At 40.1% G+C, this 17,176-nt stretch overlaps 1 protein-coding gene across 1 annotated transcript in view; it reads right to left on the minus strand.

The window, feature by feature from the left end:
- The window catches only part of LOC138808693 (protein FAM114A2-like), a 49,989-nt gene that overhangs the window by 13,213 nt on the left and 19,600 nt on the right, over positions 1-17,176 (minus strand). The window contains exons 7-9 of the mRNA XM_069994925.1: positions 9,814-9,893; positions 4,744-4,836; positions 3,360-3,536 (exon numbers count right to left, since the gene is read on the minus strand). Of these exons, the coding sequence (XP_069851026.1) occupies positions 4,762-4,836; positions 9,814-9,893 (155 nt within the window). The 3' untranslated portion in view covers positions 3,360-3,536; positions 4,744-4,761. The remainder of the gene's footprint in view (positions 1-3,359; positions 3,537-4,743; positions 4,837-9,813; positions 9,894-17,176) is intronic.

A 17,176-nucleotide genomic window follows, 5' to 3' on the forward strand; every position in this document is an offset into this window, starting at 1 on the left:
TGGTTTTTGGTTTTGATTTTTTTGTTTTGTTTTGTTTTGGTCATGGGCCTTGAACTCTGGGCCTGGGTGCTGTCCCTCAGCTCCTCAGCTCAAGGCTAGTGCCCTCCCACTTAAGCCAAAGCACCACTCCTGGCTTTTTTCTGCTTATATGGTGCTGAGGAATTGAACCCAGGGCCTCATGTGAGTGAGGCAAGCAGTCTTCCAATGAGCCACCTTCCCAGCCCCGAATTGCTTGTTCTGAATTCCAAACATTCACTACATAATCTAAAGATTAAGAAAACTGAGGTCAGGGGTGGTGAGAATTGTGAAATGGGAGACATGGTTCAAAAGGCACTGCACCCAGGAACTGCTCTGCTGCATGGCCGCATCTCTGTACAACTACCTAACTAAAACACACATAGACACAGACACAGACACACAGACACACAGACACACAGACACACACAGACACACGCACACACACACACACACACACACACACACACACACACACACACACACTCTAATAGTGAAAACGAGAATGAAAAACTTAAACCTGGGAAAAAGGGGTACAGTCACTTCGGGCTCCTGATCAGAGTAGAGGTTGATTTTAAAGGGTGCCCCTAAATTTCTGAACTGGGTGATTGTCCACCTTGAAAGAATGAACTTGTGTCTCTGGGGGTTTGGGTTTTTAATGCAGGACATGCAGTACACAGAAAGGATCCCCCAGTTAACTAGGAACCACCTTCTCTTCCGCTGCCCTGTTCACCTGCTGCCAGCACCAATAAGCTGGGGAAGAAGAGGACCAGCTAGCCTGGAGGGGCCCAGGGCACTGACCTGGAAGCTAAGACTGTGTTTGTGAGCTGGAGCCAGTGGCTCACCCCTGTAATTGAAGCTACTCAGGAGGCTGAGATCTGAGGATCTCAGTTCAAAACTAGCCGGGGCAGGAAAGTCCATGACATTAATCTTAAGCTAACCACCAGAAAACTGGAGTGGTGCTGTGGCTTACAGTGGTAGAACATGAGACGAGCAGAAGAGCTCCAGGACAGTGCCTAGGCCTTGACTTCAAGCCCCAGGACTGACTAGAAAAAAAATCATCTTTGATGTTTGTGGAACTCAAATTCAAGGTCCCAGTTGATTGAGTGTGTCTGGTTTTACAGGGCTCCAGCAGGTAGAAGAATTACTATATTGTTCTTTTTTTGACAGTCCTAGGGTTTGAACCCAGGGCTTGGGCACTGTCTCTGAGCTTGTCTCTGCTCAAGATTAGCATTCTATTACTTAAGACACAGCGCCACATCCTGCTTTTGCTGTTTACTGAGGAACCAAACCCAGGTCTTCATGTATGCCAGGCAAACACGCTACCACTAAGCCACATTGTGATTCCTGAAGAATAATTAGTATAATAATAAGTATATTTATAATATTTTTATACTTACATCATTATATTTCATTTACTATTGTAGCATGTATATTTTATCTATTATATATAACATTTATATTTATTTGTATATTTACTAGATATTATATAATATATAATGTATGTATGTTATAGAATATAATATGTAACATATTAATACATTTTATAAAAATGTTTTATATCATTGCACTTATAGCATTAATATAGTAATTATATTTATAATTCTAATATTTTGTAATAATAATTATTATGCTGGAAGAAAAACTGGGGGGTCTCCAGAGGACAAGAGGGCCCTGAGAATTGAGAGGGGACCCACTGGGCTCCTGTGCTTCCTTCCCATGAGTGACCATCACTGCTTGTGTTGGTGTTTGTGTGTGTGTATATGTTCTTATGTTTTTGTCAGTGTCAGTACTGGGGCTTGAACTCAAGGCCCTGCATAATGTGGCTGAGCTTTTGCTCAAGGCTGGTGCTCTACTATTTGAGCCATAGCCCCACTTCTAGCTGTTTCCAGTGGGTATTTGGAGATTAGATCTCATGGATTTTCCTGCCAGGGCTAGTTTCAAACTACCATCCTCAGAACACACCCACCAGAGTCAGTAGGATTACAGGTGTGAGCCACCATTGCCTGGCCTGTGTGTTTTGTGCTGGTACTTGGGCTTGAACTTAGAGCCAGGGCTTTGAATTTGTTGAGCTTGTTTTCTCAAAACCAACACTTTGCCCCTTGAGCCATATCTCCACTTCAAGTTAAGTGTCTCAGACATTCTTGTCCAGAATAGCTTTGTACCAGGATTCTCAGACCTCAACCTCATGAGTATCTAGGAATAGAGGTATGAGCCACTGGCACCCACTTTGTATATTTCTTAAATTAAATCCTGTACTCTCTCACTCCCAACCTTCAAGAGCTTCTGTTTCAGAATAAAATCCAAAGTCTCTACCATAGTCTAAGGGAACTTATCTTGGCTAGTGGTTCTCAAATACATCTAGAGGGCTTCTTTGAAGCAGGCAACACTGGACCCTAGCCCCTGACTAAACAGGTCTGGGCTGGACCTGCTAAAGTTCCTGGATGAGATCACTGCTTCTGGGTGGAGACCACACTTGTAACTCATTGCTCTGCACAAGCTGCCCACTGCCTGTCCTACAGCAAGCATATCCTCTACTCCACACACTGATTGTGATGTAGCCACACTGGTTTACTGACTCTAAGACAGGCAAGACACCCTCAACTTTGAGCTCATGACCCTACCTGATTCTGGGGCCTGGGTGAGTTGCCTTGATCTCCTAAGTCACTTTACCACATGACGCTTTTCTGAAATCATACCTCACTGTAAATTGCCAACACTCCTCCCTAGCACATCTCTCAGTCTATTTTTCCATCATATATTCAAACATATTTATACATTCTCCACCCTCCCCCACCCCCACACACTAAAGCATAGAACTTCAAAACAAAGTTTTTCTTTTCTACTTGCTACAGTGTCTAGAACCTAATAAACTCAATAGATAAAAAAGAGTGAGATGGGTACTAGTGTCACACCTGGAATGTTAGCTATTCAGGAAATTGAGATCTAGAATCACTTTTTCCATTTATTTCCCATTTTGATTAAAAATTAACCATTAAAGAACTTTTAAAAAGAATCAAAACTTCCTTATTTTCTGCAGGTTTCCTTCACTCCCTTTCACCTAGTCTACCTCAACCTGTGTCCCCATGGGAGCTTTGGCATCTCAGAAAATGTTCAGTGCCCCAGACCCTAGTTAATTTCAGACAGAATCCAGCATTACCTTTAGTCATGTGGTGGGCAGAGCAGAAGGCATCTACCATGTGTGCTACCCAACACCTCTCATCCACACCTGTGCTACTTCCATACTCCCAGCCACACGAGCACCACTGTGTCACCATTGCTTACACTGGCCTAGGCATGGGCTTCCATGGTCATCAGGACAAATGTCCTGAGAGCTATTTTACCTGCAACAGGTGACATTTCCTGATCTGGGTAATCACTGGCACTGGAGCAAACCAGGGCCATGGCACTGCAGGATGCATCTCTCTGCAGCAAAACTTGGGGCCCTTCCTTCCCAGACACAATGGAGATCCTGGACAAGTCCCCTAGATGATTCCATGAATGTGTCTCACAGCCCTCATCTGTCAGAAATGAACAAAGAGGACAGAATTGTTCAAGTTATTTTCTTTCTTCATAGAAGGGTGCACTATCATCCTGCCCCCCAGAGCAAGGCAGCACACCAAATGGCGGGATCCACTTGGTTTTCATCCCAACCCAGGAATGATATTGTGCCTTTTCCTGTTGCTCAGGAGTCAGGATCACATCTTTGTAAACAATCTGTTACCAGGGCAATAGGTCACAGAAGGAAGACAGAAGGCATTATAACCATCAGTTCACCATCCCTAGCCAGGAGGCAGTGTATTTTGGGAGGCCATTGCTCAAAAACAAACACCCTTTTTACCTGCTAATGAAACTGCAACTCCACTGCACCCCATCTTTCTCATTATAACAAGGACTGGCTTGAAACCACAATCCTCAGATTTCAACCTCTTGAGTAGTGCCAAGCTTTTCCATGAGACAATTCTCTCAAATTAACCACCAAGAAAGAAGCAAAAAGAAATAGACAAAATTCCAGACCTTGAGCTGAAGATCATGGACAGCACAGCACACATGCCCTGATTTCAAGCCCATGACCTGCACATCATCATCATCATCATCATCATCATCATCATCATCATCATCATCATCGACATCATCATTATAATGTGAATTAAAAAAGTATAAGACCCTATTAAGAATATTAAAATTGAGTGAGTCAGGCATTTTTTGGTGGCTGACATGTAATCCCAGTTAGAAGCATGAAATCTCAGGATGGTGGTTAAAAGCCCACCTGGGCAGGAAATTCCATGAAGCTCTGATCTCCAACTAACCAGCAAAAAGCCAGAAGTAGAGCTGTGGCTCAAGTGGTAAAGCAACAGCCTTGAGCAAAAAAGCAAAATAAGTGACCAGGCCCAGATACATAGGGTAGGACAACTAATAATTAATTAATTAAATACAAATACATAAATAAAATCAGAATGGAAGATGAGACCAAAGCGCCAATTCCAAATCTTAAAATGAGCAGAGAATTGGTGGCTTACACCTGGAGCTCAAGCTACACAAAAGACAGAACTTGAAGATCTCGGTTCCAAGGCAAACTAGGCAGAAAAGTCCATTAGGGATTTGTGAATGTGTATGAGTCCTGGGTCTTGAAGCCAGAGCTTGAAATAGAAATATGTTTCTTAAAGGTAGCACTCTACCACTTTTTCTCTTTAGGGGATTAAATGGAGATATATCTTACGGACTTACCTGCCTGGGCTTTCAACCTCAATCCTCAGATTTCAGGTGCTGATATAGTACCCTCAGCTTCTTATCTTCTATGAGAATTTTATCTTCCATGAACTGCCAAAAAGTAAAAGAAGTGAGAAGTTGATCTGTGTGGCTCAAGCCACAGAGACTGCTTCCTTTTAGGGAAAACAAACAACAAAAACCCTCATACACAGTGGCCCTGCCCTGCTTTCAAACCCAGGAAGTTATCAGGCCCTATGTTCAAGCCCTAGGACCATCACCAACAACAACAAAAGAATGACTCAGGGACAGGGACTAGGCCCAGAATTCAAGCCCTAGGAACAGCATCAAAAATAAAAGAAAAACAAATTCAGAGACTGTGGCTAGGCTCCAGAGTTCAAGCTCTAGAACCAACACCAGGACACACACACACACACACACACACACACACACACACACACACGAGAAATGAACAAAATAATGAGAAGATGGCAAAAAAAGAGAAAAGTCAATGAAATATTTTTAAGTAGTAGCTCATGCCTATAATCCTAGCTACTGTAGAAGCTGAAATCTTAGGATTGTAGTTCATAGTCAGCCTGGGCATGTGTGCCAGTACTGGTGCCTGAACTTGTGCTGTTTTGCACAAGACTAGAACTATACTACTTCCAAACACTTGGTGATTAATTGGAGATGAGAGTCTCAACAACTTTCCTGCCCAGGCTGCCTTTGAACCACTATCCTCTGATTTTAGAGCCTGGGTAATGTCCCTGTCTTCCCATGAGAATCTATTTTTTTGGTTGGTCATGGGGCGTGAACTCGGCCTACACACTGTCCCTCAGCTCTTCAACTCAAGTCTAGTGCTTTACCTCTTGAGCCACAGTACCACTTCTGGTTTTTTGGTGGTTTATTGGAGATAATTGTCTCATGGACTTTCCTTCCCAGGCTGGCTTTGAACTGCAATCCTCAGATCTCAGCCTCATGAGTAGCTTGGATTACAGGCGTAAGCCACTGGCACCCAGCTTTCTTTTTATTTTTTCTTTTTTGTGGGTGATGGGGCCCGCTCTAGCTCTGGATGCTGTCACTTAGCTCTTCAGCTCAAGGTAAGCATTTTACCACTGAGCCACCTTCCCAGCTCCCCCATGAGACACTTATCAGCTATGAATTACCAAATTTGTTTTACAAAGCCAGATGTTGAGATGCATCTCAAGGTTCAGAGCCTGTCAGCCTTGCTCAGGACAGGGGAGAGACTCCTGCACAGTGATCTTGCCCTGATTTCAGGTCTAGGAAACAGTCACCACTCCCTGTGTCCCAGCCCTAGGACCGGAACCAAAAAATAAATAACTCCCCCGTTTTCACTGTATTTGATGTTGGTATAATTTGTGAAGGGGAAGGGGAAGGGGAAAAACAAATTTTTTAAATAGGGATACAGGTGGACCTATTGCAACAATGAGATGTACAAGATATTATGTCGAAAAATGAACTTTACAGCTTTTGCCTGTGTGTGTGGGGGGGAACGGGGGGGGGAGGGTGGAGAACATTATATAAACAAAGCCATCAATGAAGCTGTGGCTCAAGCTGTCACAGTCTGCTAGTCTTGAGAAAAACAATACAAAAAATGCTTCATTCATAGTGGCTCTGCTCTGACTTCAAGCAGGAGAGTGGCCATGTCATGAGTTTAAGCCCTAGCACCAAAAATGAATGAATGAATGAATAAATAAATAAATAGAGCCAGAACTTTATCTGTGGCTCAAGCCATGGAGACTGCTAGTCTTGAGAAAGAAAGGGAAAAACCTCAGACACAGTGGCTCTGCCCTGATTTTATGACTAGCAAAAGTTAAGGCCCTATATTCAAGCCCTAGGACTAGCAATAAAGAAAAAACAAAACAAAACAAAAACAACAACAACAAAAACTTGGCAAAAAATCTGCAAAAAATCCCAAGTCCTAAGTTCAAGCCAGAGGATCAGCACCTAAAATAAATGCAGAAAGAAAGACAAATGCGTAAAGAGCCAAAATTTGAACTGTGTCTTGAGGTGGGAAGCCTACTACCCTTGAGAAAAAATTAGGAACAATGACCAGCCCTTGAGTTCAAGTACTATAACAAGCTCCAAAACAACCAATAAAACTCAAAACAAAAACCTCAGAAAGAATGGCCAGGCCTAAATAATAAGCTAGATGACATGAACTTACAAAAAAGAGAAAAGGAATAAAAAATTAAGTGAAAAGGAGGGCAAAAATATTAGAGGCAATTCAAGATTTTAAAAAATATGGTTCATACCTATAATCCTACCTGCTCAGAGGGCTGAAATCTGAGCATTTGTGTTTTGAATCCAGCTTGGGCAGAAAAGTCCATGAGAATTCTTTTCATTTGTGCTATTCCTGGGCTTGAACTTGGGGAGTTTTGCTCAAGGGTAGAGCTCTACTGCTTCCTACCTATTGCTGCTTAATTGGTGAAAAACATCTCATGGATTTTCATGCCTAGGATGGCTTTGAACCTTGGCTCTCAACTTTCAAGACTCTGTATCGTCATCTTGGCTTCTTGTAGTACTCTTTTCCTTTCTGTATTTTTTGTCAGTTGTGGGGTTTGAACTCAGGACCTGTGTGCTGTCCCTGAGGCTCTTGTACTCAAGGCTTGTGCTCTACCACTTGTGCTATAGCATCACTTCTGGGTTTTGAGTGGTTAATTGGACATAAGAATCTCACAAGGGAACTGGAAAAGTGTCTCAGTGGTAAAGCGCTTGCCTTGCATGCTTGAGGCCCTGGGTTCAATTCCTCAGCACCACATAAGTAGGAAAAAAAGCCAGAAGTGATGCTGTGGCTCAAGTGGTAGAGTGCAAGCCTTGAGCTGAAGAGCTGAAGGAAAGCACACAGGCCCAGAGTTCAGGCCCAAGACCGGATCCCCCCCCCAAAAAAAAAGAAGCTCAGGGACAGTGACCAGGCAGAAGAGTTCAAGCCCCAAGACCGGCAAAAAGAAACAAAGAAAAAAGAAAGTGAGTAATTAAGCTGTGGCTCAAGGTATGAAACCTGTTAGCCTGGAGAAAAAAGGTAAAAAACGTAAAGAAAAATTTAAAAATAAATTATTCCCAGTACCACACCTTCCAGTGCACTTTTCCCTACATCCTTAGTGTGCAGACAACCAGGCCAATGCCCCTGCTATATCCTATGTCTCAATGACAAAAATTTCAATTATTTGAAAACTGCCTTCCAAGAATTGCCACATGGGACCACATGGGGAATTATTGACCACATGCAATTATTGACCTCAAAAATATTTATTAACATGATTTCTTTGATTCTTGTGATTTTTCTATGTCCTTCTCATCATTACTTCCCTAGCACCTAGCAAATTACCTGGAATAAAAATAGAGAAACATGTCTGCTTACTGAACATCTGCATGTATATTTAGAATACTAAGCTAGTTTCAATGGGGTCATCAACACTGAAGATTTTTTACTATGAGCCTCATACTTTGGAAAAAACAAAACAAAACACATTTTACCCTCAAGAACTCTACATTTGCCAGTTGCCAGTCACTGATACTGTCATCCTAGTTACTAAAGGGAAGGAGGTGCTTGTGTTGTTCAAAAATATTGATGTTATAAAGATAAGGAAAAGCTGATAAATTATTATAGACTAAAAGAGATCAAGTATACACAACTACATATAATTCATGATCATGTATTTGTTTTTAGAGAAAAAATTGATAAGGACAGAATTGAGCCAATTGGCAAAACTGGAATATAGACAAAAGATTAAGCAAAAATATGGCATTGTGATTAATTTACTGAAGTTGATAACTATACTGTGGCTATGTAATAATGGGACATTTTTGTCCTGAGATCAAGATTAAAATATGTAGGAATAGAGAACTACGAAATATACAATTTAATCTCAAATGTATGTCCACAAAGAGAACATACATGCAAGCATAAGTGATTAAGCAAATGAAGGAAAATATTAACCAACTGAATTTGCATAAAAATCACAGAAATAGTTTATATTCTTTTTGTGACTTTTCCTAAATTTGACTATTTTTAAACAATACTAGATTGAATAGTGAAGAGATGCACTTGAACTGCAGAAGATAAGTTCCTGAGGATTGTTCTGAGAAGGCTTAATGGAGAATGCATGCATTGGGGGATAAGAATAAAAGATCAAGTGGTACCATATGAAAATTATGGAAATCCAAACATTCAGACTACAACAATAAAGTACCAAGAGTAAGAAAATTCACAGATACAGAAAATAACTCAGGGCTACTGTGGATTGAGGGCTGAATGGTTTAATGGCCCCAAATTTTTGTTGAGGGTGATGGATATGTTTTGGATACAATAAAGGTGATGGTTCTACAATACTGGAAATGTACTGAATGTCAATGAATTGTGGTTATAATAATAAATGTTATTACTATTTCCCTATAAAGAATAAAAAATCATCCCAGTTTAGAGGCTACTGTTTGCAGGAAACTCCCTGACATTATATATTCACAGGAAACTGTACTCTTTATTTCTTACATTCAGTAGATTTTAAACATGTATTTCTTTATGTGTTTTTTTCTTCTTTTAAGGTAGAACTTTGCTAGCACAGGCCGGCCAGGAATGTGCAATTCTGCTACTTTGTTCCTTGAGGAATGTCTTTCTTCTACACAAGACATTCCATAATAAAATTTATTATCTAATAACAAAAGCAACAAGATCAAGTGTTACGTTCCTTACCCTAGGACTTAGGAGCAAACAGGACATCCTGACTTATATCAGCTCCCTCTGTCCAGAAAGCATTGTGTGCCTGGTGCTTACTGGTTTATAGAATGTCTCCTGAGCCTGGGAAAGATAGGCATAAAAGGAAAAAGCATCCCTTGTCCTGTGCATGAGCAGGCAACCAAATATATGTTGTATTAAATATTTCTCTGGATATAGAACCTCCCTACCCCTCTCTGACCTTAGATATGCATATAGCTCCCAAGTCACCAACAAAGAGCAAGGCTTTGCCCAAGGCTATTACTTCCATATGGTAAATGGTTACTATCTCAGTTTTTAATTCACTGAAGTGTCACAAATAAATGAATCAAAATCACCAAGAAGTAATAACTTACCCTGGCAAGTTTGTCTGGTTTGCAGGAGATGTACAGCTGGGAAAACAGCTCTGTTATCCCTTCAGAAAAATCTTCATCTCCTGAAAAAAACAAAGTCTCACATGAAAAATATTCCAGCAAAACTGCTGAGGTTCACAAGAAAGGTAAGAAGGAAGAGGAGTGAAGGCAGCAGAAGTATTCATAACAATTTAATGAGCATGGAATATGAGTGCTTATACAATTTTTTTCCTTTCCTTCTGAGGGTTTTCTGATGCATTGTTATCATTATCCAGTCTTTCAGTTAATGTCCAATTAAGACAAACATTTCTGACACTTTTCTTCCACCACTGGTTAAGCTGAAGCTACAGGTGCTACGGATAATAATATTCACTCGGCCTTCTGAGCTTTCTTGGCAGACTTGGTGACCTTGCCAGCTCCAGCAGACTTCTTGTCCACAGCTTTGATGCCACACACAGCAACTATCTCCTATTACAAACAGCAAGATGATCCAGAGGAGAATAGTCAAAGAAGCTCTCCACATACACAGGCTTGCTGGAATCATATGAAGCATGACAGCATCACTACACTTCAGGAATTTAGGACTAGCTTCCAGCTTCTTACCAGATCTGCGTTCAAGCATCTCTTTCCACTCAGTAAACTTACAAGCAATTTAAGCTGAGTGCCAATCCAGGACAGAGGCATAGGAAGCACTAGTTTGGCCTGGATGGTTCAGGAAGGTCACCCAAGCTGTGAACCTAAATGCTTCCTTGGGTGGATCATTCTTGTTGTCACCACCAATGTTGTCATGGCAAACATCTTTGGCTGACATGCTTATAGAATTTTTTTGTGCACAGTATGTCAATGGATGTTCTTAATGGGCTTATAAGAGAAGTGGGTATTATCACACTTGTGTGATAAAGATAATGCAGGCTGGAAGAGGTCAAGAATTTTTACAAGATCTCCTAGCAAAGATAAGAAGTTAAACCTTGGCCTCCACTCTCAATGTTCTTTGCACCACATTACAGAAGAATGAATGGAGAGTATGAAGCAGATATTATATAAAGAAAATGGAATTCAGGGCTGGGAATGTGGCTTAGTAGTAGAGTGTTTACCTTGCATGCATGAAGCCCTGGGTTTGATTCCTCAGTACCACACAAACAGAAAGAGCTGGAGGTAGCACTGTGGCACAAGTGGTAGAGCATTAGACTTCAGCAAAAAGAGGCTCAGGGACAGAGCCCAGGCTCTGAGTTCAAGCCCCAGGACCAGAAAAAAAGAAAAAGAATAAAAGAAAATGGAATTCAAGTTGGGACAGTAAGACTCCAGGAGAATCCAGGTTATCCAAGAAAATGGGAAGAGTTTCAGGCAGAGGAAATGAGTGACAAGATTAGGGGGATGAAAGCATAGCAGGAAGTTTAGAATAAGCAAAGGAAAAAACAACAAAATAGGATCCAGCTAAGACTGAGCCTTTATACCCTCTTAATATCTCAAAGTTTCTACCAAAGAGATGAGGAACTACTGATGATTTTTAAAACAGAGACAGGTAAGATCAAATTTAAATCCAAGAAAGATCACTTTAGTGGCTGAGTACAGAACTTATCAGCACTAATCTAGGAATAAACAAGAAAGTAAAATTGAGTCAATAATCCATGATCCAAGTAAGAGACGGTGATGTGTAAATCAGGGGGAGAAAGGATTCTTAAATGTTGGAAGGGTGCTAAGGAAGATGTTGAAATTATCATGAAGATGGGAACACAGAACACCTTAGTAGAGAAACATGCAAACATAAGGATAAGTCAAGAGCAAACTATAATCAAGACAGACAAACAAATTGTCAGGAAATATTCTTTTCCTCTTTACACACCTAAATCCTATCCATTCACCCACTTTGAAACCAGCCTAATGTTTTAGACTTTAGAATCTATATATTTATTAATCACCAGTCTATAGCTTCAAAGGGCAAATTATTACTTCTTTATACCTGCCATTGTCTCCAAAAGTCCCTGGTTGGTGGGAGGGGGGAATGTATCATGGCTCATTTGTCCCTCTCAGTTGGCATTTAAGAGAGAGAATTAAAATGACTTAGCAATCCAAGTTTAACATGGATTGTGAAGGTGATCTCATTAATACCATCCTTACCTATGTACCTCATTTAAGCAACATTTAATTATTCCAACTAAATCCTGCTGGGTGCAAGAAATTAATCTGAAAACATAATGAGATAACAAAGTATTGACAAAATGATCCAATGGCATGCAGAATTTTTTATTTATATTTATCTCACTCTGTTCTAAACATATTTAATATATACTTAGAATATAATTAATATTTGAATATGTACATTGAATTTACAAATGTACAAATATACAATGTATTATGTTTGAGTTTATTTAAATAAACTTTTTTTTGGTAAGAGTTGTGAACAAAAAGGAAATGGGTCACTGTTGTGGCTCATGTCTGTAATCCTAGCTATTTGGGAGGTGAGAATGGAGAATTATAATTTGAGGTCAGGCTTAACAGCACAGTTTGTGAGATCCCCTTCTCAGCCATAGCCTGGTACAGTAGTATCTGTTCATCCTCTTACATTAATGTGAGAGGCCAAAATTAAGAGGATCTCAGTTCCAGCCCAACCTGGGCAGAAAATTTTAGGAGATTCCATCTCAACAGAGAAGCTGAACACAGTGGCAAATGCCTGTGATCCTAACAATGACAGGAAGACTGAAATGGGTAACTCTAGTTCAGGCATGCATCCAGGAAAAACCAGACTCTCCCTGAAAACAGTCAAGGGAAAAAAGGGCCCAAGGCATGGCTCAGTGGTACTGTGCCTGCCTACTGACTTTGAGTGAGTTGAGCTCAAACCCCAGTACCACCATAAACAAAGGTAAACAATGGTGGAAGATCACTGTCAAATGCTTTCCACTGAATGAAATATATATTAGGCAGGAGTGTGGCCCAGTATTAGGCTAGAGGTGGAACTCTGTCTTAGAGGACTTAGCTGAGGCTCTGTGTTTGGGGACTGGCACTGCGGTAAGGAGAAGTTGCATTGAAAGTATGTAGGATGGTGCTGGTGGTTCATGGCTATAATCACAGCTACTCAGGAGGCTGAGACTTGGAGAATGGACCTTTAAAGCCAGCCAGGCAGAAAATTCTGTTTAGATCTATCTCCACTTAGCAAGAAAAAGACAGACTGGTATCTTGGTTCAGAGTGGTAAGACATCAGCTCAGTTCAAACTGTGGTCCTGGCACCAAAAACAACAATAAATAAATAAATAAATAAAATAATAAAGTGTGGGCTTTGGAGGAACTTTGTAAGAAGGAAGGGCTCTCCCAAAATAGGAAGACATATTCTTAGGCAAAGGGATGGTAAGGACCAAGGATGCTGATGGAAAAAGATGACCAACACTGCCACACCACCAGGTTCCTAAATTTATCGCCCATTAGCTACTTCCATTTTTTCCATACTTCATTGAGATATCATTAAATGCCAACATCACTGCTGAATTCTCAACAAATATCACTGAGGAGGGCTGGCACAGAGTGTGAGAGGAGCTGGGAAGGAGTCTGTTTTCGGAGTCATTTCTGGTGAACATAATAGACAAAAATCCAACTGTTTAGAAAATGCCTCCAAGTCCTCTGAATGGTATTTAAAGATCAAGAGTCCCATTCGTGGGCAAAACGAGATGCTGATTACATGAACGAATGCTGTTAATTGCACAAATAAGTTTATAAATAACACAATTGTCATATTGAGGCCTAGTTAGAAAAAAATGCAACTATCTAAACACATCACAATGGCTTTATGTGTTTCCTAAGTTAAGCCATCTAAAAAGAAGATTTTTTTATCTATTATATCTTTGGAATCATGAAAATAATTAGTATCTCTTAGTTAAGACTATTATACAGTATTTATTTTTCTGTTTGTGGAGCCTGAACTCTGGGCCTGGACACTGTCCTTGGCTCTTCAGCTCAAGGCTAGCATTCTACCACTTGAGCCACAGCGCCACTTCAACTTTTTCTGCTTATGTGATGCTGAGGAACTGAACCCAGGGCCTCATGCATTCAAGGCAAGCACTTTACCACTGAACCACCTTCCCAGCCCCTGAATACAGTATTTCTTTTAGTACTTATTTTAACAACCTGTGAGGAATTAGATTGGGTTACCTTATAGATGAGAAAACAGCTCAGTATCAAGGAACTTTTCAAGGTCACCTGGCTTTAGTAAATGACAGATCTTCATTTTAACACAGTGGAAAACTCCAAAAGCCCATCATAGTTAACTGCAATCTCAATATTTCAGAACAACATTAAGAACTTACATTCAAAAAACTTTTTTCTTTTGTGCAAGTCATGGGGCATGAACTCAGGGCCTGGGTGTTGTCCCTGAGCTGTTTCAGCTCAAATCTAATACTCTATCACTTGACTACAGCTCCACTTCGGGCTTTGGGTAGTTAACTGGGGATCAGAGTCTCACAGACTTTGCTGGTGAGCTGGCTTTAAACCCAGATCCTGGATCTCAGCTTCCTGAGTGGCTAGGTTTACAGGTGTGAGCCATTAGAAAATATTTTCTAATCAGGAAGCAAGCTTTTACATAGACTAAGTAGTCATTTATTAGTAAGGTGTTATACAACTGTCTAGTTTGAACTCTTAGAACACACGGCTGAAAACAACAAACAAAAAAGAAAATGTCCCAGTCTGCAGAAAATCTGTACTCAAGGAATAAAGAAAGTCCCTCCCTGAGAAATGTTCAGTCTTTCTGTAGAAAACTTGAAGACTAGTTATTTTACAGTAGATTAGAAATAGAAAAAACCAAATGAGATTAAGAGGATATTAGTGACAAGCACACTGACAGTTCAAAGAAGTAAAAGAGAAACCCATCTTTAAATGCACTGACATTTGGAAAATTTTAATTTTGCAGCCCTCATACTAGTCTCAGGACCTCTTAATACTTTTAAATTTTTGAGAGCCCCCAAAGAGCTAATTAAAAATGTAAGTAGACAGGCTTGGAAGGTGGCTCAGTGGTAGAGTGCTTGCTTTGCATGCATGAGGTCCTGGGTTGGATTCCTCAGCACCACATAAGTAGAAAAAGCCAGAAGTGGCACTGTGGCTTAAGTGGTAGAGTGCTAGCCTTGAGCTGAAGAGCTGAGGGACAGTGCGCAGGCCCAGAGTTTAGGCCCCACAACTGATAAAAACAATGTAAGTAGAGGTAGGAACTGGTGGCTCTCACCAGTAATCCTAGCTACAGATTCGGGAGACTGAGAGCCATAGATTGCTATTAAAAGCTAGCTGGCTTCCAATATATAACCCCTGTATTGGATGTTGGTATAATTTGTGGAGGGGAAAGGAAAAACAAAGTGTTTAAATAGGGATACAGGTGGACCCACTGCAACAATATGTACAAGACGTTATGAAAACAGTTTACAACTTTAGCAGGGGAAGGGAGGGGAAGGGGAAACAAAGGAGGAAGCAACAATGCTTGATAAGAAATGTACTCATTACCCTACTCATGTAATTGTAACCCTTCTGTACAGTATTTTCACAATAAAAAAACACAAATTAGAGGGAAAAAAAAGCTAGCTGGAGCAGGAAAGTCAGTGAGACTCTTATTTCCAATAAACTACTCAGAAAAAAAACAAAAAACAAAACAAAACAAAAAACAAAGTACACCTGTGACTCAAGTGGTAGAGTGCAGCTCAGGATCAATGCCTAGGTGCTGAATTCAAGCCCAGGACTGCCACAAAAATAAATTAAATAAAAAATAGGGGATACACACACACACACACACACACACACACACACACACACACACATACACACACACTAAAGAAACAGACAGATACAGACAGATATGTTAAAAAGTAGAACACATCCAATGAGCAATGCATCAGGTATTGAGTTCAAGTCCTAGTTTCACATCCCAAACAAAAGAAAAATTAGAACTGAAGTGCTTATGGTAGTTTTGCAAACTTAAGAAAAAAAAACAGTACTTGTTTATATACATTTATTGAAAATAACTGTAATTTCCACAAAAGGTGAAATTTCAGCAGAATAATACAATTGTTTTACATCTTTAATGAATCTCTTTATCCTTTAGCCTAATGAAAGACACATGTATTCTCATCTGCTTTTACACTCTGTCTGCTGGGGTATGTTGTTTTAAGTATATGAAGGAAATCTACCTCACAAAGTCACTTAGTTAGAAAAGGAAGAAGTTTTAGTAGCCTTCTCAGATTATCAGTAAAGGAAATGCTTACATATTCCTTAATACTATACTAAAACTCAAGTAGTGTCATCTCTTAAAATTTAGTTGTAATGATATACATAGCAATGAGCCTGAAGCTATACCATAAGATTTTCTGATTGGATGTATTGAATTAAAATCCATTAGTCTTTTTTTTCTTTTGCCTGTGCATCATTTGCTAACATCACACATTAAATAATGGGAAAATACTCACTCCGAGTCACACAAATCTTTCAAATGCTGACCAACTGTCTTGAAATGAATGAATATAGCTGTTATTTTCAACACAGATTTCATCAGCATAGTCTGTAAACAGCACTGGGAAGCTACAAAGCTCAACAGATCAATAAATCCACTCTACAAAATTGAAAGTTAGTTTGAATGTATATCATGACTCATACATAGTTGCTTTTCTTGTTGTAAAGGCTCATTTCATTCACTTTTAAGAAATGTTCACCAAATAGTATTCTAGTCTCTGGGCTGGGAAGGTGGCTCAGTGGTAGAGTGCTTGCTTTGCATGCATGAGGCCCTGGGTTCGATTCCTCAGAACCACATAAGCAAAAAGAAAAAACCGGAAGTGGCTCTGTGACTCAATTGGTAGGGCGCTAACCTTGAGCTGAAGAGCTGAGGGACAGCGCCCAGGTCCACAGTTCAGGCCCCCCGACCAGATCCCCCTCCCCCAAATAAAGAATTCTAGTCTCTGTGACCACTTGTATACTTCATAGTGAAAATGGCATTCCATGGCAAAGCATGTAGTTCAATTAAACACTACAAATGGGCTAGGCACTGGTGGCTCATGCCTGTAATCCTAGCTACTCAGGAAACTAAGACCTAAAGATCATGGTTCAAAGCCAGCTCAGGCACGAAAGTCTGTGAGACTCTTTCTCCAATAAACTACTTAAAAGAAGACAGAAGTGGTGCTGTGGTTCAAGTGGTAGTACACTACCCCTGAGCAAAAAAAGTTTAGGGTACTACCCAAGCCCTAAGTTCAAGTCCTAGGACCAGCTTAAAAGAAAAATTCAAAAGTGAATTCATTCATTCCACTTTTTAAAAATAGCCAATTAGCAAAGAATATGTTAGAAATATATTTAATTAAATGTTAAAATAAAACAAACCTAATTATTCATTTGTCCAGAAATTATATTTTAT

This window comes from Dipodomys merriami, unplaced genomic scaffold (genome assembly GCF_024711535.1).
Source record: "Dipodomys merriami isolate MVZ:Mamm:240054 unplaced genomic scaffold, mDipMer1.0.p SCAF_469, whole genome shotgun sequence".
In the NCBI taxonomy this organism is placed as follows: Eukaryota; Metazoa; Chordata; class Mammalia; order Rodentia; family Heteromyidae; genus Dipodomys; species Dipodomys merriami.